The following is a 21,914-nucleotide window of genomic DNA, read 5'->3' on the forward strand; positions in this document are numbered from 1 at the left end:
TGCTACGCCACTCTCGCTGTCTCTCATCCTGTCGGACCTGGATACGACGATCCAAACGCGTTGTTAGCTCAATGAGCTCATCCAGTGTTGTGGGAAGTTCATAAGAGACCAGCTCATCCTTAATGTAGCTCTCCAGGCCCAAGAGGTAAGCATCACACTGGGCAGCACCATTCCAACTGCTATGGCGGGCCCGCGTTCGAAAGTCAATAGAGTAGTCTGCCACAGTCCGACCCCCCTGGTGAAGATTCAGAAGACCTCCTGCAGAATCAGGACCCTGGGAAGCCACTCCAAAAACCCTTCGAAGTTCAGCAGAAAAGGCTTGGAAGGAGATGCAGGCTGGAGTCTGGCGCTCCCATTCAGCAGTTCCCCACAGGCGAGCCCTTCCGGTGAGGTGGTTAATAGTAAAAGCCACCTTGGCCGCCTCAGAAGCAAAGGTGTGAGGCTGCAGGGCAAACAGGATGGAGCAGTTTGTGAGGAAAGGATTACAGGATTCCGGATCCCCTGAGTAGCGTTCCGGTGCCCCGACACGTGGTTCAGAAACGGGCCCAGGAATAACTGGTGGAGGTGTGGCAGAGGTTGCTGTAGGAGCAGCTGGAGCAATCATCTGTGAGAGGGTAGTTGATAGCAGCTGGACCTGTGCGGCTAACACAGCTAGCCCCTGCTCCTGGCTTGTAGCTGCCTGTTGCTGGGTGGCAGCAGCCTGACGCACCTCCGCTGAAGTAGAGGCAAGCAGAGTCTCATGCCGCTGAAGAACACTCTCCATCCACTCCAGGCGTGAGTCTGGTGACGCTGTGTGCGCTGGGTCCATGTTTTGGCCAGATTGTACTGAAACGGGGGGTGGTGTGAACCCAAATGCAGCACAAACAGCGTAGTAGAAATTGCAATGAGGGGGTAGGTGTTGGATCAGTAGCAGGCCCGAACCAACAAGGGCCAGGGAACAGGCAGACAGACACCAGAGACGCAGAGGCTGTAGACGTGGTCGGGGGCAGAAGGCTGGTCGGGTTGCCGGGGAGCTGGCGGTCGAGGCAGGTCGGGGACTGAAGGCTGGTCGGGTTGCTGGGAGGCAGGACGTCAGGGAAAAACGGGGTCGGAACCGAGAAGGCAGGAGGCGGATTACCAAGAGCGGAAGCGGGCAGGTCAGAACACCAGGGAAATCCAAGCTGGATCGGGTCAGGGACAGGCTCGGTCGACAACGGGTGATCAGGCAGAGAAACGCTGGAAGGTCTTGCATGAGGACAAAGAACAATCTGGCAAAGAATGGGTGTGGAGCAGGAGCAGATATACTGAGCTGATTGCAGATGAAGAGCAGCTGTGAGCACAGGTGAGTGGAGTGGCTGATGAGGTGGGCGTGGCTGGCATGCTGAATGGAAAAGTACTGTGACAGCACCGGAGATCCTGGGAGATGCTGCTAGCAAAACATGTGCGTTACACACACACACACACACACACACACACACACACACACACACACACACACACACACCGATTGTATAGTAGGTAGATCTTTTTGACTTGGTCATTTTAAAAGTAGCTCGCATGTTGAAAAAGTGTGAGCACCCCTGGTTTAAAGGTACAGAGTGTAAAATCCTGCCATCTGGTGGTCAGATTTCAGCGCTCATTCACTCACCCTCTCTCCTTTGTTGAGTGTCAGATTCTAAAGTCGACTTTTGACTTTGATTCTCAGAGTGATGACACCCTGGAAAAACTCTCCATCATTATAAACTCTCCTTCATTTCTTCTTTATTCAGGTTGTGGAGGTGCAGTTTGTCAAAGCTCAGCTGTGATTGGCTGCTCTCAGCTCTGAAGTCCAACCCCTCCCACCCCACCTCAGACACTTGGACCTGAGTTGGAACCACCTTCAGGATTCAACAGTGAAGGAGCTGAGTGGTTTTCTGCAGGGTCCAGACTGTAAACTGGAGACTCTGAGGTCAGTTCACCCTCTTCACTCGACAACTGCTGCAGTTATTGTTGTCATGACTTTGAATTGAGTTTGTTGGAATTCACTTTGATTCCATTAGAAATGTGTAAAACTGGTTTTAAATTACACACACACACACACACACACACACACACACACACGTACGCGCACATACGCACTCACGCACGCGCACACACACACACACACACGCGCGCGTGCGCGCGCACACCCAACTGTGAATGACACTCTCCATCATTTATTCCGTATTCAGGTTGGAGAGGTGCAGGTTGTCATAGATCAGCTGTGGTTGGCTGCTCTCAGCTCTGAAGTCCAACCCCTCCCACCTCAGAGAGCTGGACCTGGCTGAGAACTATCTTCAGGATTCATCAGTTAAGGAGCTGAGTGGTTTTCTGCAGAGTCCAGACTGTAAACTGGAGACTCTGAGGTCAGTTCACCCTCTTCACTCTACAACTTCTATCACTCTTGTTGTTGTCGTCAGGATTTTCACTTCACTGCTGTTGGAAATTCAATTTGCAGACACTGGTTTGTGATAGTAATGAATGAAACTGTGCTTGAAGGTACAGTGGGTAAAATCCTCCCATCTAGTGGTCAGATTGCAGATTGCAGATGCTGAAGTGGACATTTCACTTTGATTTTAAGAGTGATGACACCCAGGAAAAACTCTCTATCATTATAAACTCCATCATTTATTCTCTGTTCAGGTTGTGGGGCTGCAATTTGTCAGAGCTCAGCTGTGATTGGCTGCTCTCAGCTCTGAAGTCCAACCCCTCCCACCTCAGAGAGCTGGACCTGAATATGAACCCCCTGAAGGAGTCATCAGTGAAGGAGCCACTGATGGATCTTGTCTACAGCAGTGACCATCAACTGGAGAGTGTGAGGTTAGTACTGGTTTGGAACCAGTGGATGATGGTTCCAGCACCAAAGCCAGTTGATCTCACAGCAGAGGTCCAGTGTTCCCAGTCACAGTGTGAGAGGAGGATGGTGACGTCCAGCTGCTCCTCATTCATCCAACATCTGCTGCCAAACTGCTTCTTCTCTCAGTTCACCACCCAATTATTGATCAATTCATCTTCATCAGGCCTCAGTATCAGTCCAACACTCCATGGTCACATGACCTTCTGATGTTCCACACTTGACATGTGACTGAGAGTCTGCTTCTTCTCACCAGTCACTCCATCATCTCCATCAACAGTCAACGTCTCTGTGATGATGCGTTTAAGGACCGTGAGTCCTGACTCCTGCTGTCTCTTCTTATCTTTGCAGGTGGTGGTGAGGATGAGGAGAGTGAAGAGGAGCGCTCCATCTACTGGTGGCTGACAGAACTACAACCAGTGGAGCCAAACAGCAAGCTGCACGCACCAACACTGTGTGGGCGTGTCACGACCTTTGACCCCAGTGCAGCCTGGTGGCTGGCGGACTGCTTCTCCCTACAAGCTGCTGTGGTTACTGGGAGAGACGTCCCAGAAGCCACTGGTGGAGCTGAATCCTCAGTAGAAGAAGCAGGACTTGGAGCAGCTGCTCAGTGAAGGCAGCAGCAACACAACCACTGCTTCTGCTCTCATCATCCACGGCTGGAACATCTCAGCATGAAGGTTCCACACATCAACAACACACTGCTCTGCTCTCACTTCAGACTTCTATAACATCTTCATTTTGGAGGTGAAAAATACTTTTCAAGAGACTTTATTTCTGCTTCATGATCTTAAATAAGGAAATCATGTGGAAAAGATAAAGTGATTCACAACACCTGTGATGGGAACTCAAATCATTATTGAATCATAAGTAAGACAAAAGAAGTTTCCCTCAAAATAATTCATGGTTTTGATGCTTGCCAGATGTTTGTGTGGAGATTTCAGAAGGACGTCAATGAATCAGAAGGAAACCAGATCATTTATTTTATGTGATTATGTTATATCATCCTAACTTTGTTACAAGCTCAAACATTATATTTCAATGATTCAATATTCTCACAATAAAAGCCATCACAACCTGTGTGACCTTGACCTCAACTGACGTTTCATTTCTGCTGCTTTAACACTTTGATTATATATCTCCTGAAGTCCTACCATGGGGATTCTCCATATCTGAATAACTTGTGTACTCAAACCTTCTGTAGGCCATACCCACTTCTCCACTAGGTCTCAATATAAACCACATGAATCAATGAAAATAAATCTCACTTTTACAAACAAATCCAATTCAGTTCAAATATAATTTAAATAAAATAAATCATACATTATAATTAATCACCAACAGATAAATCAATGCTGGATATGAGGTGGTTTGCCCTCTCTGGGTCGGTGGGGAGGCCCTGCCTCAGGGGGAGGAGTTCCAGCATCTCGGGGTCTTGTTTGGGACGCCTCCCTGGGGAGGTGTTCCAGGCATGTCCCACCAGGAGGAGACCCTGCTGGAGGGACCAGGTCTCTGGGCTGGACTGGGAAGCCTTGGGGTCCCACTGGAGGAGCTGGAGGAGGTGACTGGGTCCAGGGAAGTCTGGGGGTCTCTGCTGAGGCTGCTGCCCCCGAGACCTGACTCCAGATACGGCAGTAGAAGATGGATGGATGGATGGATGGATGGATGGATGGATGCCAGGTGATTTCATTTCATAAAAACAGACTCTGCATTATAACTTCTATTACACTCTAAATAACTCACTCCAATATAACTGCACTCGTCCTTCTCTCACATTACATTGGATCACAATGACCAAACAACACAACAAAGACAATGATCCAACTGTACTGCCACTTCCAGACTCAGTGTAGGTCTGTAGGCCTCTTGGACCTTCATGTGAACCACTGCGTGTTGACTGGAGGTGAAACATGGCTGACTGCTGTCCTCCTACCTGGACAATGCAATCTCACTTTCAATCTCACAGCCACTAAAAAACCTGATTGTGATTGAGAGGTCCTCAGCAGCCAATCACTGTTGGGAGTCCAGCCTTCAAACACTCCTCCTGAATCCAGAGTCACATCTGTGAGCATCTGGAACTTTGGCCCTGATCCTCCACACCACACAACTTGGGATGACAGCGCCACCTACCTGGATCCTTTCAGCAGCCAGTCCATGTTCTGACCCGTTTCCGCTGTGGCCTGTTGTGTCATCTGGACCGCAGTCTGGATCATCAGTGTCCAGGTTCATGGAATCTGTCAGAGTGCCGCCGTCCTGTCATGTAATGATAGAGAATCACTCTATTTATACTAATGTGCAGAACCACTAGAGTGTCATTTCTTCACTGCTGTCAGCAACAAGTATTTGGTGTCACACTGGTGTACAACACTTATGGGCTAATTAATAAGAAATGACATATTTATGAATCACCCGCAATAGCCAGATTGTTGCTGCTTATCTGCTGATATGAGCCGTCAACTGTTGCAATATAGAACCACGGGCAGGAAATTACAATTAGTGTAGAGTGTATTATAATTTAAAAGTTTACTAACAGTAGTTCTTTAAAGAATTTAGCAGGGATGGGACAGGCTAACGTGACAACGTCACTTGTAAAACGGTAGGAGCTCAACCTGCTGTCACGGTGAAAACTGTGTTACGTCCCGTCTAGGGGGACCGAGATGCAACATGTGGGACACCTTCCCCCACTCCCAAGGCTCATTAATTTCTCACGGCAGTTGGCGGTTTTCAACAAAAACATTTATGAATCAGTAAATGAAATAAACAAAACAACTTAACCGGTGGGCAGCAAAGGCTTCAGGGTGGGCCCAGGCCAAAATAATAAACCAAACTCCAACTAGCTCGCCTTAAGAACTAACTAAAGAAAGAAAGAGAAGCCAAATACAGAAAGGCTAACCTCCCTACATACTTATTAAACAGGAGAAAAGAGGGGACAAAGAAAATGGCAGCCCACCCCTTTTTTTTATTAACCTCTTTCAATGAACTCCAAAACATACATGGTCAAAATCCATATTATTATTATGTTGTTTTTTTTAATGCTCATACAAAACAAAAAAAGTGGAGGGAGAGTCGTCTGAATTGGGTTCAGTGAGGGTCACATCCACTTGTAGTGCACTATTTCCGGCAGCAAGCTTCTCCTGTTACGACTTTTCATGTTGACTTTTCCGTTCACTAACTCACTCAACCGTGATTGGTGGAGTGACGAGCACACAGCACGTGACCTCTACGATGAGCTTCCTCCCACGGAAGTACCATAGGAGGACACGGATTAAATAGTATGGCTTGTCCACCAGAAGGCTGTATTATGGTGTACGTAATATAAAACTTTGACCCAGTTCTGCTTGTATTGCAATGTATTGGTTGGTGTTCCTGAAGTTTCATTTTTCGTCCCTTTTTATTTTTTACATCCATGTTTGTGATGAAATAGTATTGTGAATCGCTAGCTCGCATTGCATGCTGGGAAACAGTGTCACTCAAGGAAGTTTTGGCTTCGCTGACACGGTCCTGAAGGGAAGTGGGTTTTAGTGCACTGGAACGGGATGAATGTGTTTAATCAAGCAGTACAAACCTGATTAATTGTCTTAATACTTCACTTCGAATGGCCATATTGTTTAGGATTAGAATAAGATGACAACTTCTTCACAATATTTGCAACTATTCAATTTGACCAGCAGGTGTCAGTAGAAGACGAAATTTCATGTTGACTATTTCCTAATGGAAGTGCTCTCTTGACGGACGGTGTAAAAGGAAAATGGCCAGCTGCAGCAGAAAAGTGGACCCATATATATATATATATATATATATATATATATATATATATATATATATATATATATATATATATATATATATATATATATATATATATATATATATACATATATATATATATATATATATATCTGCAATTCATATTTTAACGGTTTATATAGACCCCTCAGGCTCCATTCAAAATGGGGGTTATTGTAGGAGAGTTGCAGTCAACTGAGATTTGGAGAGAGTTTGGATTACTAGATTTTGGATAGCGTTTATAGTTTGGAGTGTTTGAGACTAGATAGCGTTTAGTTTGGAGATAGTTTTGAGAGCTTAGGGAGAGAGTGAGGAGAGGAGAGGTGATAGGATGGAGCCCCCTGTCCTGTACATCAATGTCCATGTTACACAAGCATCTATGCCAGGGGTGCCCATTACGTCCATCGCGATCTACTGGTCAATTGCGAAGGGAGTTTGGGTCTATCGCATGGAGAGAGAGAGAGAGAGTGAGTGTGTGTGAGAGAGAGAGAGAGATCCGCGTCAATTACAGCAGGTAGAATCGTTCAGGCAGGATTAGAAAACACGGTGGATCTGGTTGATTTTGGTCATAATGTACGATGTGCTGGATTTTGTTCTTACATGTGCTGTGCTTTACAGTGAAACGTAAATGTGACGTATCGGCTTCGGCACTATTCAGATCAAATAAAGACCAGACAGGGACAGGAAAAAGAGTTTCGCTGTTGTTTTACACGCAAAACTAACGGGGTTGTCGCGTGAGTTTGCAATCCTGGCGTAAACTGATGGAGACGCCTCGCTCGCAAAATACGCTTCAAAGTGCGCACGCACTGCAGACACGCCGGAGATCCTGGGAGATGCTGCTAGCAAAACGTCACACACACACACACCAATTATCCCTAACCTATGCGCTGGAAAACACAAAACTATACAGCAAAACATCTTAACGTAAACACACTTTTATTGATAAAATCAAACATAGGCAGGTATAACCTAAACAATTTTAAACCATGAGTTTTCTGTGCAATGATGAGCATAAATGCACATGGGAACATGTTGACCCATTTAATCCTCTTTCTTTATCATTGGACTACAAATATATTTCTGAATGACTTTTCCTGTTTTATAGGAGGTGGATCTTTTTGACTTGCTCATTTTAAAAGTAGCTTGCATGTTGAAAAAGTGTGAGCACCCCTGATCTATGCCCTTTTCCAAGTCCCACAATCACTTTCACTGTCATCTGCCTGATTACACCCATGCCATTTTCAGAAAAAAATTGCACAAACAGAATACATTCAAAAAATGTATCATACACATAGTTATCAAGTCAAGTTATTTATTTATTGTCATTGTTGAACAAAGTTAACAACAAAATTTGTTTGGAGCATCCCCATAACCACTGGCATCAGTACCCATAAAAATAATCATAAATAAGTGAGAAAAAAAATAATATATATATATATATATATATATATATATATGTATATATATATATATATATATATATATATATATATATACATATATATATATATATATATATATATATATATGTGTGTATATATATATATATATATATATATATATATATATATATATATATATATATATATATATATATATATATATATATATATATATATATGTATATATATACAGACTCTCAGTCACATGTCTAGTGTGGAACATGTGAAGGTCATGTGACCATGGAGTGTTGGACTGATACTGAGGCCTGATGAAGATGAACTGATCAATAATTGGGTGGTGAACTGAGAGAAGAAGCAGTTTGGCAGCAGATGTTGGATGAATGAGGAGCAGCTGGACGTCACCATCCTCCTCTCACACTGTGACTGGGAACACTGGACCTCTGCTGTGGGATCAACTGGCTTTGGTGCTGGAACCATCATCCAATGGTTCCAAACCAGTACTGACCTCACACTCTCCAGTTGATAGTCTCTGCTGTGGACAAGATCCATTAGTGGCTTCACTCTTGAATCCTTCAGCTGGTTCCCATCCAGGTCCAGGTGTCTGAGGTGGGAGGAGTTGGACTTCAGAGCTGAGAGCAGCCAATCACAGCTGAGCCCTGACAAACTGCAGCACCACAACCTGAATAGAGAATAAATGATGAAGAGTTTATAATGATGGAGAGTTTTTCCAGGGTGTCATCACTCTGAAAATCAAAGTGAAATGTCCACTTCAGGATCTGCAATCTGAAAGCTGACCACTAGATGGGAGGATTTTACACACTGTACCTTTAAACCCAGTTTCATTCATTTCAAACACAAACCAGTGACTGCAAATTGAATTTCCAACAGCAGTCAAGTGAAAATCATGACAACAATAACAAGAGTGATAGAAGTTGGAGAGTGAAGAGGGTGAACTGACCTCAGAGTCTCCAGTTTACAGTCTGGACTCTGCAGAAAACCACTCAGCACCTTCACTGTTGAATCCAGAAGGCAGTTCCAACTCAGCTCCAGGTGTCTGAGTTGGGAGGGGTTGGACTTCAGAGCTGAGAGCAGCCAATCACAGCTGAGCTTTGACAACCTGCACCTCCACAACCTGAATAAAGAAGAAATGATGGAGAGTTTTTCCAGGGTGTCTTCACTCTGAGAATCAAAGTCAAAAGTCGACTTTAGAATCTGATACTCAACAAAGGAGAGAGGGTGAGTGAATGAGCGCTGCAATCTGAAATCTGACCACCAGATGGCAGGATTTTACACACTGCACCTTTAAACCAGGGGTGCTCACACTTTTTCAACATGCAAGCTACTTTTAAAATGACCAAGTCAAAAAGATCTACCTACTATACAATCGATGTATCGATGTGTGTGTGTGTGTGTGTGTGTGTGTGTGTGTGTGTGTGTGTGTGTGTGTGGAACGCAGATGTTTTGCTAGCAGCATCTCCCAGGATCTCCGGTGCTTCTGCTGTGCGTGACTTTGAAGCGTATTTTGCGAGCGAGGCGTCTCCGTCAGTTTACGCCAGGATTGCAAGCTCACGCAACAACCCCGGTAGTTTGGCGTGTAGTTAAAGAAAACAACAGCCAAACTCTTTTTGCTGTCCCTGTCTGCTCTCAAACAGAATGCAGGTATCTGAAGTATACCTTGATTTTGTTCATTATAGTTGCAGATTTAAAATGAAACCTGCTTTATATCTCCTTTATTTGATCTGAGCAGTGCAGAAGCCGATTCATCACATTTACCTTTGACTGTAAAACAAAGCACATATAGAAACAAACTCCAGCACATCGTACATTATGACCAAGATCAACCACAACCACCGTGTTTTCTAATGACTGAGAGAGCGGTTCGTCTCTCTACCCCCCCCCCCCCCCCCCCTCGACCTAATGGGCACCCCTGCTTCAAACCCAGTTTCACTCATTTCAAACACAAACCAGTGTCTGCAAATTGAATTTCATGACAACAATAACAAGAGTGATAGAAGTTGTCGAGTGAAGAGGGTGAACTGACCTCAGAGTCTCCAGTTTACAGTCTGGACTCTGCAGAAAAACACTCAGCTCCTTCACTGATGAATCCTGCAGCAGGTTCTCACTCAGGTTCAGGTGTCTGAGGTGGGAGGGGTTGGACTTCGGAGCTGAGAGCAGCCAATCACAGCTGAGCTTTGACAACCTGCAATACTCCAACCTGAATAGAGAATAAATGATGGAGAGTTTATAATGATGGAGAGTTTTTCCAGGGTGTCATCACTCTGAAAATCAAAGTGAAATGTCGACTTCAGAATCTGCAACAACACTTATATCAGTAGACTCATCAAGTTGCAAGGCAAATTTCTTACTGATAGGGATCTTGTCCAAAACCACACTTTCGATGTCTGCAGACATCTCATTAATACGTCTGGAGATTGTGTTATCTGAGAGAGGGACTTTGGCTATTTCTTTAGCCGCTTCGGGTCCGAGCGTCTCATTTACAATGGCTTTGCAGGCGGGAAGTATTAATTGCTCTGCCACAGTGTGGGACTTTTTTGATTTAGCCACAAGTTCAGCGTAGTGTTGCCACCCGTCCCGTTTTTCCCAGAATTGTTCTCTTTTTTCACCACCTGTCCCGGGAAAAATAAAATCTCTCCCGGGACACAATTTGTCCCGTTTTTAAGGGAAAATGACAAAACCTCATTTGATTTCTGCCTGTGGTCTACTCCCGTAAAATACGCGATTGTCCCGTACTTGGCAACTAAAAAACCTGTCCCGTAATGAACTGATACAGGACGCACTTCACTTTGTGTCCTGTATATTTCGGTGACCCCCCCCAGTCGACAGACTTGAGACCCCCCCCCCCAGAGGTCCCGGATTTGTAACTCTGGTAGGTGGCAACCCTAGTTCAGCGACGTGGTAGCTAGCTTTAAGGGCTCTCTCGTTTACTTTTGCGGTTTTTCTCATGAATGTTGCCTGTTTCTCCGTGTGTTCACGCAGGCGAACAAAATACTCCACATTTTTCTTTTGAACTGAGGGCTGTTTCGTTTGGAGATGGCGTTTAAGCTTACTTGGGACCATAGCACTGTTGGAGAGCTTTTCACCACATACCAAGCACAACGGAGTCGGTGCCGTTGCATCTCCGGTAGAAGTAAATCCAAATGAAAGATAGCTTTCATTGTATTGCCTCACGCCAGAAACTTTGCTCGACGTCACCGTCTTTGCCTCCACTCATACTAGGGCCTTCATCTGGGTCCGGATTTTGTCCAGGGTCCAGTTCAGAGTCAGCATTTTTCCTCTTCAAAAACTTATCCATCACTTTCAACCGTCGTCCCGCTATCCACAATCCACACACCTGTGCTGCCACCTACTGGTATGGAAGAGTACTACATGATTACTCTGCCAGGCGCTAGACTGCACAGGCACACAAATGGGATAATTTCCCACGGCACACCTGACAATATCTCGCGGCACACAAACACTGGTTTACAGGAACGGGTGCGTATCAGAAAACGCTGGCAGTGTGTTTCCCGTGTCTTACTTCCGGTATAAAGTTCGCTTCAAAATTACAACAGAAATACTACCGAAAGATGCCAGTAGGTGGCAACGACGCTCTATAAATGCTTCTCTTAACGCAACAAATAAATGAAATGACTTTCATACTTACACCAACTGCTCTTAACCTATTTATTAAACAATTTAGACTTAAAGGCTTCTTTGTTGTTTCACCTTAACAGAACACTAATAATAATAATAATAATAATAATAATAATAATAATAATAATAATAATAATAATAATAATAATAATAATATTAAGAAATTGCCATTTACAAAACGTGCACATTTCTTTTAAACTTAAGTGTAGTTGTTTTCCATATCTATTGACGCAAACAACGTTAACCTTGCAATGAACGCAGCAACACTTGTACCTAATAACACTAATGATACAACAAATACACGTCAAAATGGTTGCAGTGAAAATGGACGCTTTTAATCATATATGTTTTGGCTCTTGCCAAGTAAAATTTCAGGAATTATTCTTTGTTTGTTTAGAATGTCGGACATGTATTCAGCGCTTTGTGATGAAGCGCTGGATGCCGTCATTGCAGAAATCCAACTCAGTCACCCAAACACAGGGTACAGAATGATGAGAGCATTCCTTCATGCCAGGGGATTACGAGTGCAAAGTAAGTTTGATATGAAGTTGATCCCCACATGAATGTATTCAGTAATCTGTATTGTGCAGCAGTTTAACCAAAACAAACAAATATAATTAGCTTTATTTGTATAACGCTTTCCGTACAAAATGTAGCTAAAAGTGCTTACATGGATGATTAAAAAAAGAATGGCGGTATATTTAAAAAAAGAAAGGGGGGGTATTTAATAAATGAAATCATACCTTTTGTCAGCATTATCTGTGTTAACACGGATTTGTGCCTTTAATATTTTATGTAGTTTGTCTTTCTTTTTTTTTTTGCTGTTGTTGTAGTTCAAAGAGTACGTGATTCCTTAAGAAGAGTGGACCCAATTGGGACTGAAGTGCGAGCCTTGGCCAATCTCACACTAAGACGGAGGCAGTATTCTGTTCCTGCACCAAATGCAATGTGGCACATAGATGGAAACCACAAATTAATACGGTATTTTTCAAAACTGTTTTTAAATACTTGAACAAATGAAACATTGAGATTTTCTACCCACTCCAAATCTTTTCATCTTTGTACCATACCTTTTTTGTGTCAAATAAGCTGTGCATGAACCTTTTTCAATTAGCTATCTGATGCCTTATATATTTTAGATTTCTCTTTCCATCTTCTCTCCCTTTTTTACCAAAAGCTGGAGATTTGTCATTCACGGTGGAATAGATGGCTTTAGCCGTTTAATTGTTTATCTGTCTGCTGCAATAAACAACCGAGCATCCACAGTGTTGGAAACAGGGGCGGTCCTAGAATTTTTTTCTTGGGGGGGCAAGCTCGGGTCACAGACTGTGGAAGGGTGGCACACCGGAATGACATTTGTTTTGTTTTTTTAAATGCCCTATGCCTTAGGTAATAATAAATGGTAGGCGGAGGTATGAATAATAGAACTATTTTATTTACCCAAATAATGCACAAAACAGTGTATCATCCAGCATTTAGTAATCTTATCTGACTGAGTAAAATGCTTTTTGTTTGTTTGAGTGGGTTGATCTGTGCTCCGGGAGAGTATACTGGTGTATCTCGTACTAGTAACCTAGTATTAGTTTCAGCAAGATAAACAAGTGTTTCATAGGTATCTATGTATCTTTGTTAACTTATAGAGATGGAAACCAACAACTGAGTTTAGTTATGAATGTTTTTTTTTTAAAATTCATAACAGGTACAAAGTGCATACACATGAAAAATCCCTTTGTGAGAATTATATTCAAGTTACCAAAGTTTGACTTATATTACAAGTACACAGTTTATATGTATTATTTACAAACAGGATGATGACAGCTGAATACGCTTGTTTTGGTGTTGACTACCTGCAGAATGCTGAATTGCAGATGATGGGCCCTCAACCTCATCATTGGGAAAAGTTCCTGGGAAAAGTTGTATAAATTACTCATAATGTCAATACAAGTATAACATCAACTCAACTTTTAATACTTATTCAAATGTTATCGATTTTAAAGACACCCTGCTTCCTTTCTTGACATTGTGGACATATCCTATTCACTTCATTTAAGCGTCTTATGTTATAGGCCACTTGTCTATCCATTAGCTCATAAAACAACAACCACACTTCCATTCAGCACCAATAAAGAGCATTAAAATAGACATAAAGTAATAAAACAGAATTTAATTAGATTAAATTAATATTGCCCATTCCACAGTCCAGAACAAAGCAGAGGTGGTGTGCGACTTTGAGTGTGACTGATTCAGGATGCAGTGACTGCAGTGATGGTGAGGTGAAGCCTCATGAGGCATTGAACCACTTGAGCCAACTGGTTCGAGAAACGGTTCATTTCTCGAAGCTTCATGTGCACACGAAACCACCTACTGGCCAAATGTACAATCACAGGCAAGCTGTGTCTGAACCACTTGTGATGCATTGAATTTTTGTGTCTGTTCTGTCTGTTGGGAATGACTATGAATTGCAAAAAATGAATGACCAAATAATTTCTGTACATAAATTATATATATATATATTTTTTTTCTCACTTATTTATGATTATTTTATCGGTACTGATGGCAGTGGTTATGGGGATGCTCCAAACAAATTTTGTTGTTAACTTTGTTCAACAATGACAATAAATAAATAACTTGACTTGATAACTATGTGTATGATACATTTTTTGAATGTATTCTGTTTGTGCAATTTTTTTCTGAAAATGGCATGGATGTAATCAGGCAGATGACAGTGAAAGTGATTGTGGGACTTGGAAAAGGGCATAGATCAGGGGTGCTCACACTTTTTCAACATGCAAGCTACTTTTAAAATGAGCAAGTCAAAAAGATCCACTTCCGATAAAACAGGAAAACATATTCATTCAGAAATATATTTGTAGTCCAATGATAAAGAAAGAAAGAGGATTAAATGGGTCAACATGTTCCCATGTGCATTTATGCTCATCATTGCACAGAAAATTCATGGTTTAAAATTGTTTAGGTTATATCTGCCTATGTTTGATTTTATCAATAAAAGTGTGTTTACGTTAAGATGTTTTGCTGTATAGTTTTGTGTTTTCCAGCGCATAGGTTAGGGATAATTGGTGTGTGTGTGTGTGTGTGTGTGTGTGTGTGTGTGTGTGTGTGTGTGTGTGTGTGTGTGTGTGTGTGTGTGTGATGCAGACGTTTTGCCAGCAGCATCTCCCAGGATCTTCGGCGTGTCTGCAGTGCGTGCGCATTTTGAAGCGCATTTTCCGAGCGAGGCGTCTCCATCAGTTTACGCCAGGATTGCAAGCTCACGCGACAACCCCGGTAGTTTTGCATGTAAAACAACAGCGAAACTCTTTTTCCTGTCCCTGTCTGGTCTTTATTTGATCTGAATAGTGCTGAAGCCGATATGTCACATTTACCCTGGACACCCTTGTCCAGGGTGTCCCCTGCCTTCGCCCCAAGACAGCTGGGAGAGGCTCCAGCAGACTCCCGTGACCCTGAGTTCGGGACTAAGCGGGTATGGAAAATGAATGAATGAATGAATGAATGTAAAGCACAGCACATTTAAGAACAAAATCCAGCACATCGTACATTATGACCAAAATCAACCAGATCCACCGTGTTTTCTAATCCTGCCTGAACGATTCTACCTGCTGTAATTGACGCGGATCTCTCTCTCTCTCTCTCTCTCACACTCACTCTCTCTCTCCCTCTCTCTCTCCATGCGATCGACCCAAACTCCCTTCGCAATTGACCAGTAGATCGTGATGGACGTAATGGGCACCCCTGGCATAGATGCTTGTGTAACATGGACATTGATGTACAGGACAGGGGGCTCCATCCTATCACCTCTCCTCTCCTCACTCTCTCCCTAAGCTCTCAAAACTATCTCCAAACTAAACGCTATCTAGTCTCAAACACTCCAAACTATAAACACTATCCAAAATCTAGTAATCCAAACTCTTTCCAAATCTCAGTTGACTGCAACTCTCCTACAATAACCCCCATTTTGAATGGAGCCTGAGGGGTCTATATAAACCGTTAAAATATGAATTGCAGATATATATATATATATATATATATATATATATATATATATATATATATATATATATATATGTATCCACTGAGACTTACCGTCTGTAATGTGTCTTCCACAGGTCCGGTACGGGTCATGGACTACGAGGAGTACGACGACGAGTACTTGCTCTTCCAGCAGCTTCTCAACGACACCGCCAACACCTCTGAGCCGGGTTACGTGGTCAGCGACCCGGTCCAGCTGTGTCCCAGGACCGGCGTCAACCACTTTTGCGCCAGGATCATCCCAGTCTTCTACTACGTCAACTTCCTGCTCAGCTACCTCGGCAACGGCTTGGTGCTCTTTGTCATCTACAAGTATGAGAAGCTCAACACCGCCACCAACGTCTTCCTCCTGAACCTGGTCCTGTCCAATGTCCTCTTCACCTCCAGCCTCCCCTTCTGGGCCACCTACGGCGAGGCGCTGTGCAAGCTGGTCAGCGGCGCCTACTCTGTTGGCTTCTGCTACCTGACCGTGGTGCACGCGGTCCCGGCCGCCAAGAGCAGGAGGAGGGCGAACGCCGTGGCGGGAACGCTGACGGTCTGGCTGGTCAGCGTGGCGGCCAGCGCCAAGGAGTTTGTCCTGCAGACGGTGTGGGAGAGTCCGTTCGACGGGCTGATGTGCGAGGAGGCCGGGTACCCCGAGAGCACCGTGCTACCAGCAGTTCCTGCTCTTCTTCCTGCTCCCGCTCTTCATGGTGATGTACTGCTACACCGGCATCACCGTCCGCGTCCTGTCCACTCGGCTGAAGAACAAGTGCCGCACCGTCAAGCTCATCTTTGTCACCGTTTTCACCTTTTTCCTCTGCTGGACGTCCTACAACGTGATAGTCTTCCTGCGCGCCCTCGAGCTCTCCGGCCCCAGCCGGGGGGGGGGCGGCTCATCGTGTGCTGCCTCGGAGGCCACGGACTATGCGCTGTACGTGACGCAGAACGTGGCCTACGTGTACTGTTGCGTCAGTCCCGTGTTTTACACGTTTGTGGGCAAGAAGTTCCAGAGCCACTTGAGAAAGCTGCTGGCCAGGAAGCTGCCGTGCCTCCACAAGCACATGAGCCTCAGCAGCCAGAGCAGCAGGACCACGTCCCAGAGGACCGCACACTCTGTCTACTAGTGCCCGTCTCACACACACACACACACACACACACACACACACACACACACACACACACACACACACAGCCAGTTGTTCCCACCTAGACAGTAAGCACTGTATATCTAGAAAAACATACTAGCAGTTCATGGACTAAGTCTCAATCCAGGGTCTGCATCCTTGGAAGGAAGCCTCCATTGTCTGAAGGAAGCGTCCTCCGTCCGAAGGATGCGTCCTCCCAAGGACCCGGCCCAGAAGGACCGACCCAAACCCCGCCTCCCCGGTAACCTCATGGGACGGTCTAGCCTTGGGCGTACTTCCTGGTTGCGTCACCGCCGTTCCCTCCTGCTGGCCAACCCCAGAAGTGTGGCTTTCATAGCATCAAGCTCACCATTGGTTGGTTGGATGTTCAAATCAGTAAAAACCCTGCGTTAAAAACGGAAGATTTGATGTGAAATTTCAATACTTAAATTTATACGCGGTGTCTTTGCCAGTAGATGGCGCTAATTTCAGCTGACTTCCCAGGATCCCAGGATGCTTTGCAGCAGCAGCACGCAAAGCATCCTGGGATACAGAAGGAGGTGAAGGATAGTAGTGGTGTAGCCTTTGTGCTAACAGAAGGGAGCATTTGGAGCGTCGTTCTGACTATTGGGAATTGGGAGGAGCTTTCAGCGCAGTGCGGTGACGCAACTTCCTTTCAAATTGCAGCCTTCCAAGGATGCAGCGCCTGAACTGAGACACAGCCATGGATTGCTGGTGACGTACGGGGTCACGTGACCCGTTCACTGACCAGTGAACATGGCGCGGGGATGTGTGTGAAAAGTACACAATTATTCTTTGGGTTTTGAACTCAACGGTTTGTTGTGTTGTGTAAACCTTGTCAGCAGTGAGTTGTATCAACTATTATCAACTACTACAAATAGATCAATAAATACACACATTTTATGGACTGAAATGTGTTTTTCTGATGTGGGCTGTTTGTCCTGGTGTGTTTCCAGAGGAAGTCCTGGATCCTTGTGGCTGTAGGGGGAGTAGGAGGCTCAATGTTGGCCTTGACAAAGGACAGTAGTGACCTTGTCACTGCTGAGCTCCACTCAGTTTGTTCAAACACTGGGTTTGTTTTTACCTAACCCTGATGGAGCCTTGCTATGAGTGGAACTGTGACACACGAGAAGGCTTTACTAGACAGAGGGGGTGGGGGGTAGCGGAGCAGCAGCAGATGGATGCAGTGTTTTGGTGAGCCACCTCATAGGAGGAGACAATGTATCCTGTGATATCATGGAGAAAACGTGTTGCTGTAATGTCAATGGAACCAAGTCAGTGTCTGTGAAGCCCCACCAGGGTGTTGAGCTACTAGAACAGGGGTGACATGACAGACCTGCATCGAGTCGGCGGGCCACCGAAGTTATGTTGACGGGGGGGGGCAACTCCATTGGGACAGACCTCTACATCGCGGTCGAACGTGATATATGGATAGATGGCGGTCAAAACGCTATTTCGCCGGTGATAGATAGTGTGTGTTGAATAATAATAATAATAATAATAAACTTTTATTTGTACAGCGCTAAATCACAGCCAAAGGCGTCTCAAAGCGCTTTATACAATCAGAGAGAACCAACTGGGCCCCCGGAGCAAGCAAGATGCGACAGTGGCTGGGAAAAACTCCCCTGTGGGAAGAAACCTAGGGCAGAACCAGACTCCAGAGGGCGATCATCTGCCTCTGAGTAGTTGGGGTGAAGTAGAAAGATAGAGGAGAGACAGAGAAAGAGAGAAAGGAGCAGAGTGAGCCAGGGTGGCAGACAGGACAGAGTGAAAAACAGATACACCAACCAGGCAAAACGGATATAAACACAAAGAATAGGAACTAATTCAAGGCTGCTGTCCATGTGGAGTGTAAGTGTCCATGCTTTGGAAGGCAAGAGCCTAGCTCGATGGACAATCTGCTGATAGGACTAGTCCAGGTCTTAAGCGTGGTGGTGGGATGAAGCGATGACAGCAAGACCCCCAGGACAGCACAATCCAGCTCCTGGCGCAGTGGTCATCACCTGCCGGGGACACAGAGACTGCGGCAGTATCATGCATATCGAGCATACTGTACAAAGCATAATGAGAGCTTGGACAGAGTGGATAGAGTAAAAGATTGGATAGAGTAAAAGATTGATTGGGTGAGGAGAGTGATAAAGGCTCCGCCTGCACAGAGCAACGATCCCTGTAACGGGAGCGAAAGATCTCCCTCCACGGCGTAAGCCTACAGCAGCTTAACTGACAGTGGATGGAGTCTAACTATAAGCTTTAAGAAAAAGGAAAGTCTTAAGTCTACTCCTAAATAAACTAACTGTGTCTGCCCCCCTCACCGAGGCTGGAAGATGGTTCCAAAATAGAGGTGCCAGGAAACTGAAACACCTACCTTCTGATCTAACTCTAGAAATTTTTGGGATAACTAAAAGACCTGAATCCTCAGAGCGAAGGGCTCTTGGAGGATGATAAAGTTCAATGAGTTCCCTAATATAAGAAGGAGCCTGAGAATGAAGAGCTTTGTAAGTTAAAACTAGAATCTTAAATTCAATTCTAAATTTGACAGGCAGCCAATGCAAGGAAGCTAAAATTGGAGTAATATGCTGCCTCCTTCTAGTTCCGGTTAACAATCGTGCCGCGGAGTTTTGGATTAACTGTAATGTCCTAAGGGATGAATTTGGGCATCCTGCTAGTACCGAGTTACAGTAATCTAGCCTAGACGTAACAAAAACATGGATTATTTTTTCCGCATCTTTGAAGGACAAAAAACTTCGAATTTTGGCAATGTTTCTTAAGTGGAAGAAAGCTGACCTCCCTACATTCTGTATATGAGAATTAAAGGTCAGGTCCTGATCAAAAGTGACTCCTAGGTTCCGCACGGTAGAACTGGGTCTAGTACCAAATAGACCACTTTGTCCATCAAAAACTCTGTCCGTACTCTCTCGCGATCCAAATATAATGACCTCAGTTTTGTCGGAATTAAGCAACAGGAAATTCTGTGTCATCCAAGTTCTGACATCACGAAGACAAGATTCCAATTTGGCCAACTGATGAGCCTCGTTTGCCTTAAAAGAAAAGTACAACTGTGTGTCATCCGCGTAAGAATGGAAACTGATGCTATGCTTTCTGATGATGTCACCAAGAGGTGACATGTAGATGTTGAAGAGGAGTGGCCCAAGTACAGATCCTTGCGGGACACCATGACTAACCCTCCTACGTTCTGACGAATGATTATGAACATGAACAAACTGAAAACGGTCAGACAAGTAAGATCCAAACCAGTCCAAGGCGCGATCCTTGATGCCGATAGTATCTTCTAATCTCCTAAGAAGAATGCTGTGGTCAACTGTATCAAATGCTGCACTGAGATCTAGGAGGACCAGAACAGAGAGAAGACCTTTGTCAGATGCACACAAGAGGTCATTACTTACCTTAAGCAATGCAGTTTCAGTGCTGTGACCAACTCTGAAGCCAGACTGAAAAGCCTCAAGTAGATTGTTGTCGTTCAAGAAGTCCACAAGCTGCCTAGCAACAACTTTTTCTAATATCTTGGAGAGAAACGGAAGGTTCGAGATTGGCCTATAATTTGAAAGCACACTCGAGTCCAAATTGGGTTTTTTGATCAGAGGCTTGATTACAGCCACCTTGAAAGCATGAGGGACAAAACCTGTTGATAGAGAATGATTAATAATTCTAAGAATGACACAATGAAGCAATGGGGAAACCTCCTTGAGAAGCCTGGTTGGAATTGGGTCCAGAAGACTGGTGGTCGACTTAGCAGAGGAGACAAGAGAATCAAGTTCCGAGAGTCCAACTTGCTGAAAACTCCCGAAATACACACTGGGGTTGCCATGTTGAGAAAGATCTGCCATGTGACCTGTGGAAGACAAAGAAGACAAGGAAGACGAGGAATTCCCAATCTCAGTTCTGATACCTTCTACTTTTTGCTGGAAGAAGTTCAGGAAATCGTTGCTTGACAGGCCAGTAGGGACGCATGGCTCAACACACTGATGGCTCCTCGTCAGCTTAGCAACTGTACTAAATAAAAACTTTGGGTTGTTCTTGTTAGAGTCAATAAGAGCAGAAAAGTAGGAAGTTCTACTGATACGCAGGGCCTTTTTATAGGACCTAAAGCAATCCTGCCAAGTCTTGAAGGATGAAGCTGTTTTTGACGAACGCCAAGTTCTCTCAAGCCTTCGCAAATTTTGTTTTAATTTGCGAGTAGAGGAAGTAAACCAAGGGGCTGATCGATCCTGCCTTTTCATACTTACCTTATAAGGGGCAAGATCATCCAATGTGGATTTCAGAATACAAGAAAAGCGATCTGTCAAGGAGTCTAGATCAAGATCAGTCAAGTGGGTGGGGGGAGAGGCCGGAAGCATGTCAAGAGGTACAAGGGCATCAAGCAGATCAGGAAGCCTCTCCTTAAATTCAGCAACAACAGAGTCCGAAATGTTTCTACTCATTATAGACCTTGCTTGGGGAATGTGATCCGCTACAATAAAGCCGAAAGTGATCAGAAAGTGGTCAGACAAAACGTAGTTTCGGGGAAAGATTGTCAGCTGCTCTACACCAAGTCCAAAAGTGAGCACAAGATCCAAAGTATGACTATGCTTATGAGTGGGTACATTCACAACTTGAAGGAAGCCTAAGGAGTCGAGGATAGATTTGAAATGAGAACTCAGACTGTCACTCTCAATGTCGACATGAATATTAAAATCTCCAATCACTATGATCTTGTCTTTAGTCAATGCTAAGGTAGACAAAAACTCTGAAAATTCATCTAAGAAAGAAGAATATGGACCGGGGGGACGGTAGACAACAATGAATTCAACGGAATCTGCCTGCCTATCAGGTGACAACGAAATAGACATCGCTAAACTCTCAAATGAACTATAAATAGATTGAGCCTTGAGATTGACTAACAAATTGGAATTATAAATAGCTGCAACGCCACCTCCTCGACCACTATCACGAGCCTTATGAGTATTAATATGACTAGGAGGAGTGGCTTCATTAAGACTAAAATATTCATCTTGACGTAGCCATGTCTCTGTGAGGCCGAAAATATCA

The 21,914-nt window shown here is 44.4% G+C and overlaps 1 protein-coding gene across 1 annotated transcript in view; it reads right to left on the bottom strand.

The window, feature by feature from the left end:
* Positions 1–21,914, bottom strand: part of LOC142889836 (ribonuclease inhibitor-like) — a 140,351-nt gene that overhangs the window by 112,850 nt on the left and 5,587 nt on the right. Inside the window, exon 2 of the mRNA XM_076028493.1 lies at positions 8,999–9,219. Within this exon, the coding sequence (XP_075884608.1) occupies positions 8,999–9,219 (221 nt within the window). The remainder of the gene's footprint in view (positions 1–8,998; positions 9,220–21,914) is intronic.

This window comes from Nelusetta ayraudi, unplaced genomic scaffold (assembly GCF_046127955.1).
Source record: "Nelusetta ayraudi isolate G7.1 ecotype Tasmania unplaced genomic scaffold, CSIRO-AGI_Nayr_v1 ptg000024l, whole genome shotgun sequence".
NCBI lineage: Eukaryota > Metazoa > Chordata > Actinopteri > Tetraodontiformes > Monacanthidae > Nelusetta > Nelusetta ayraudi.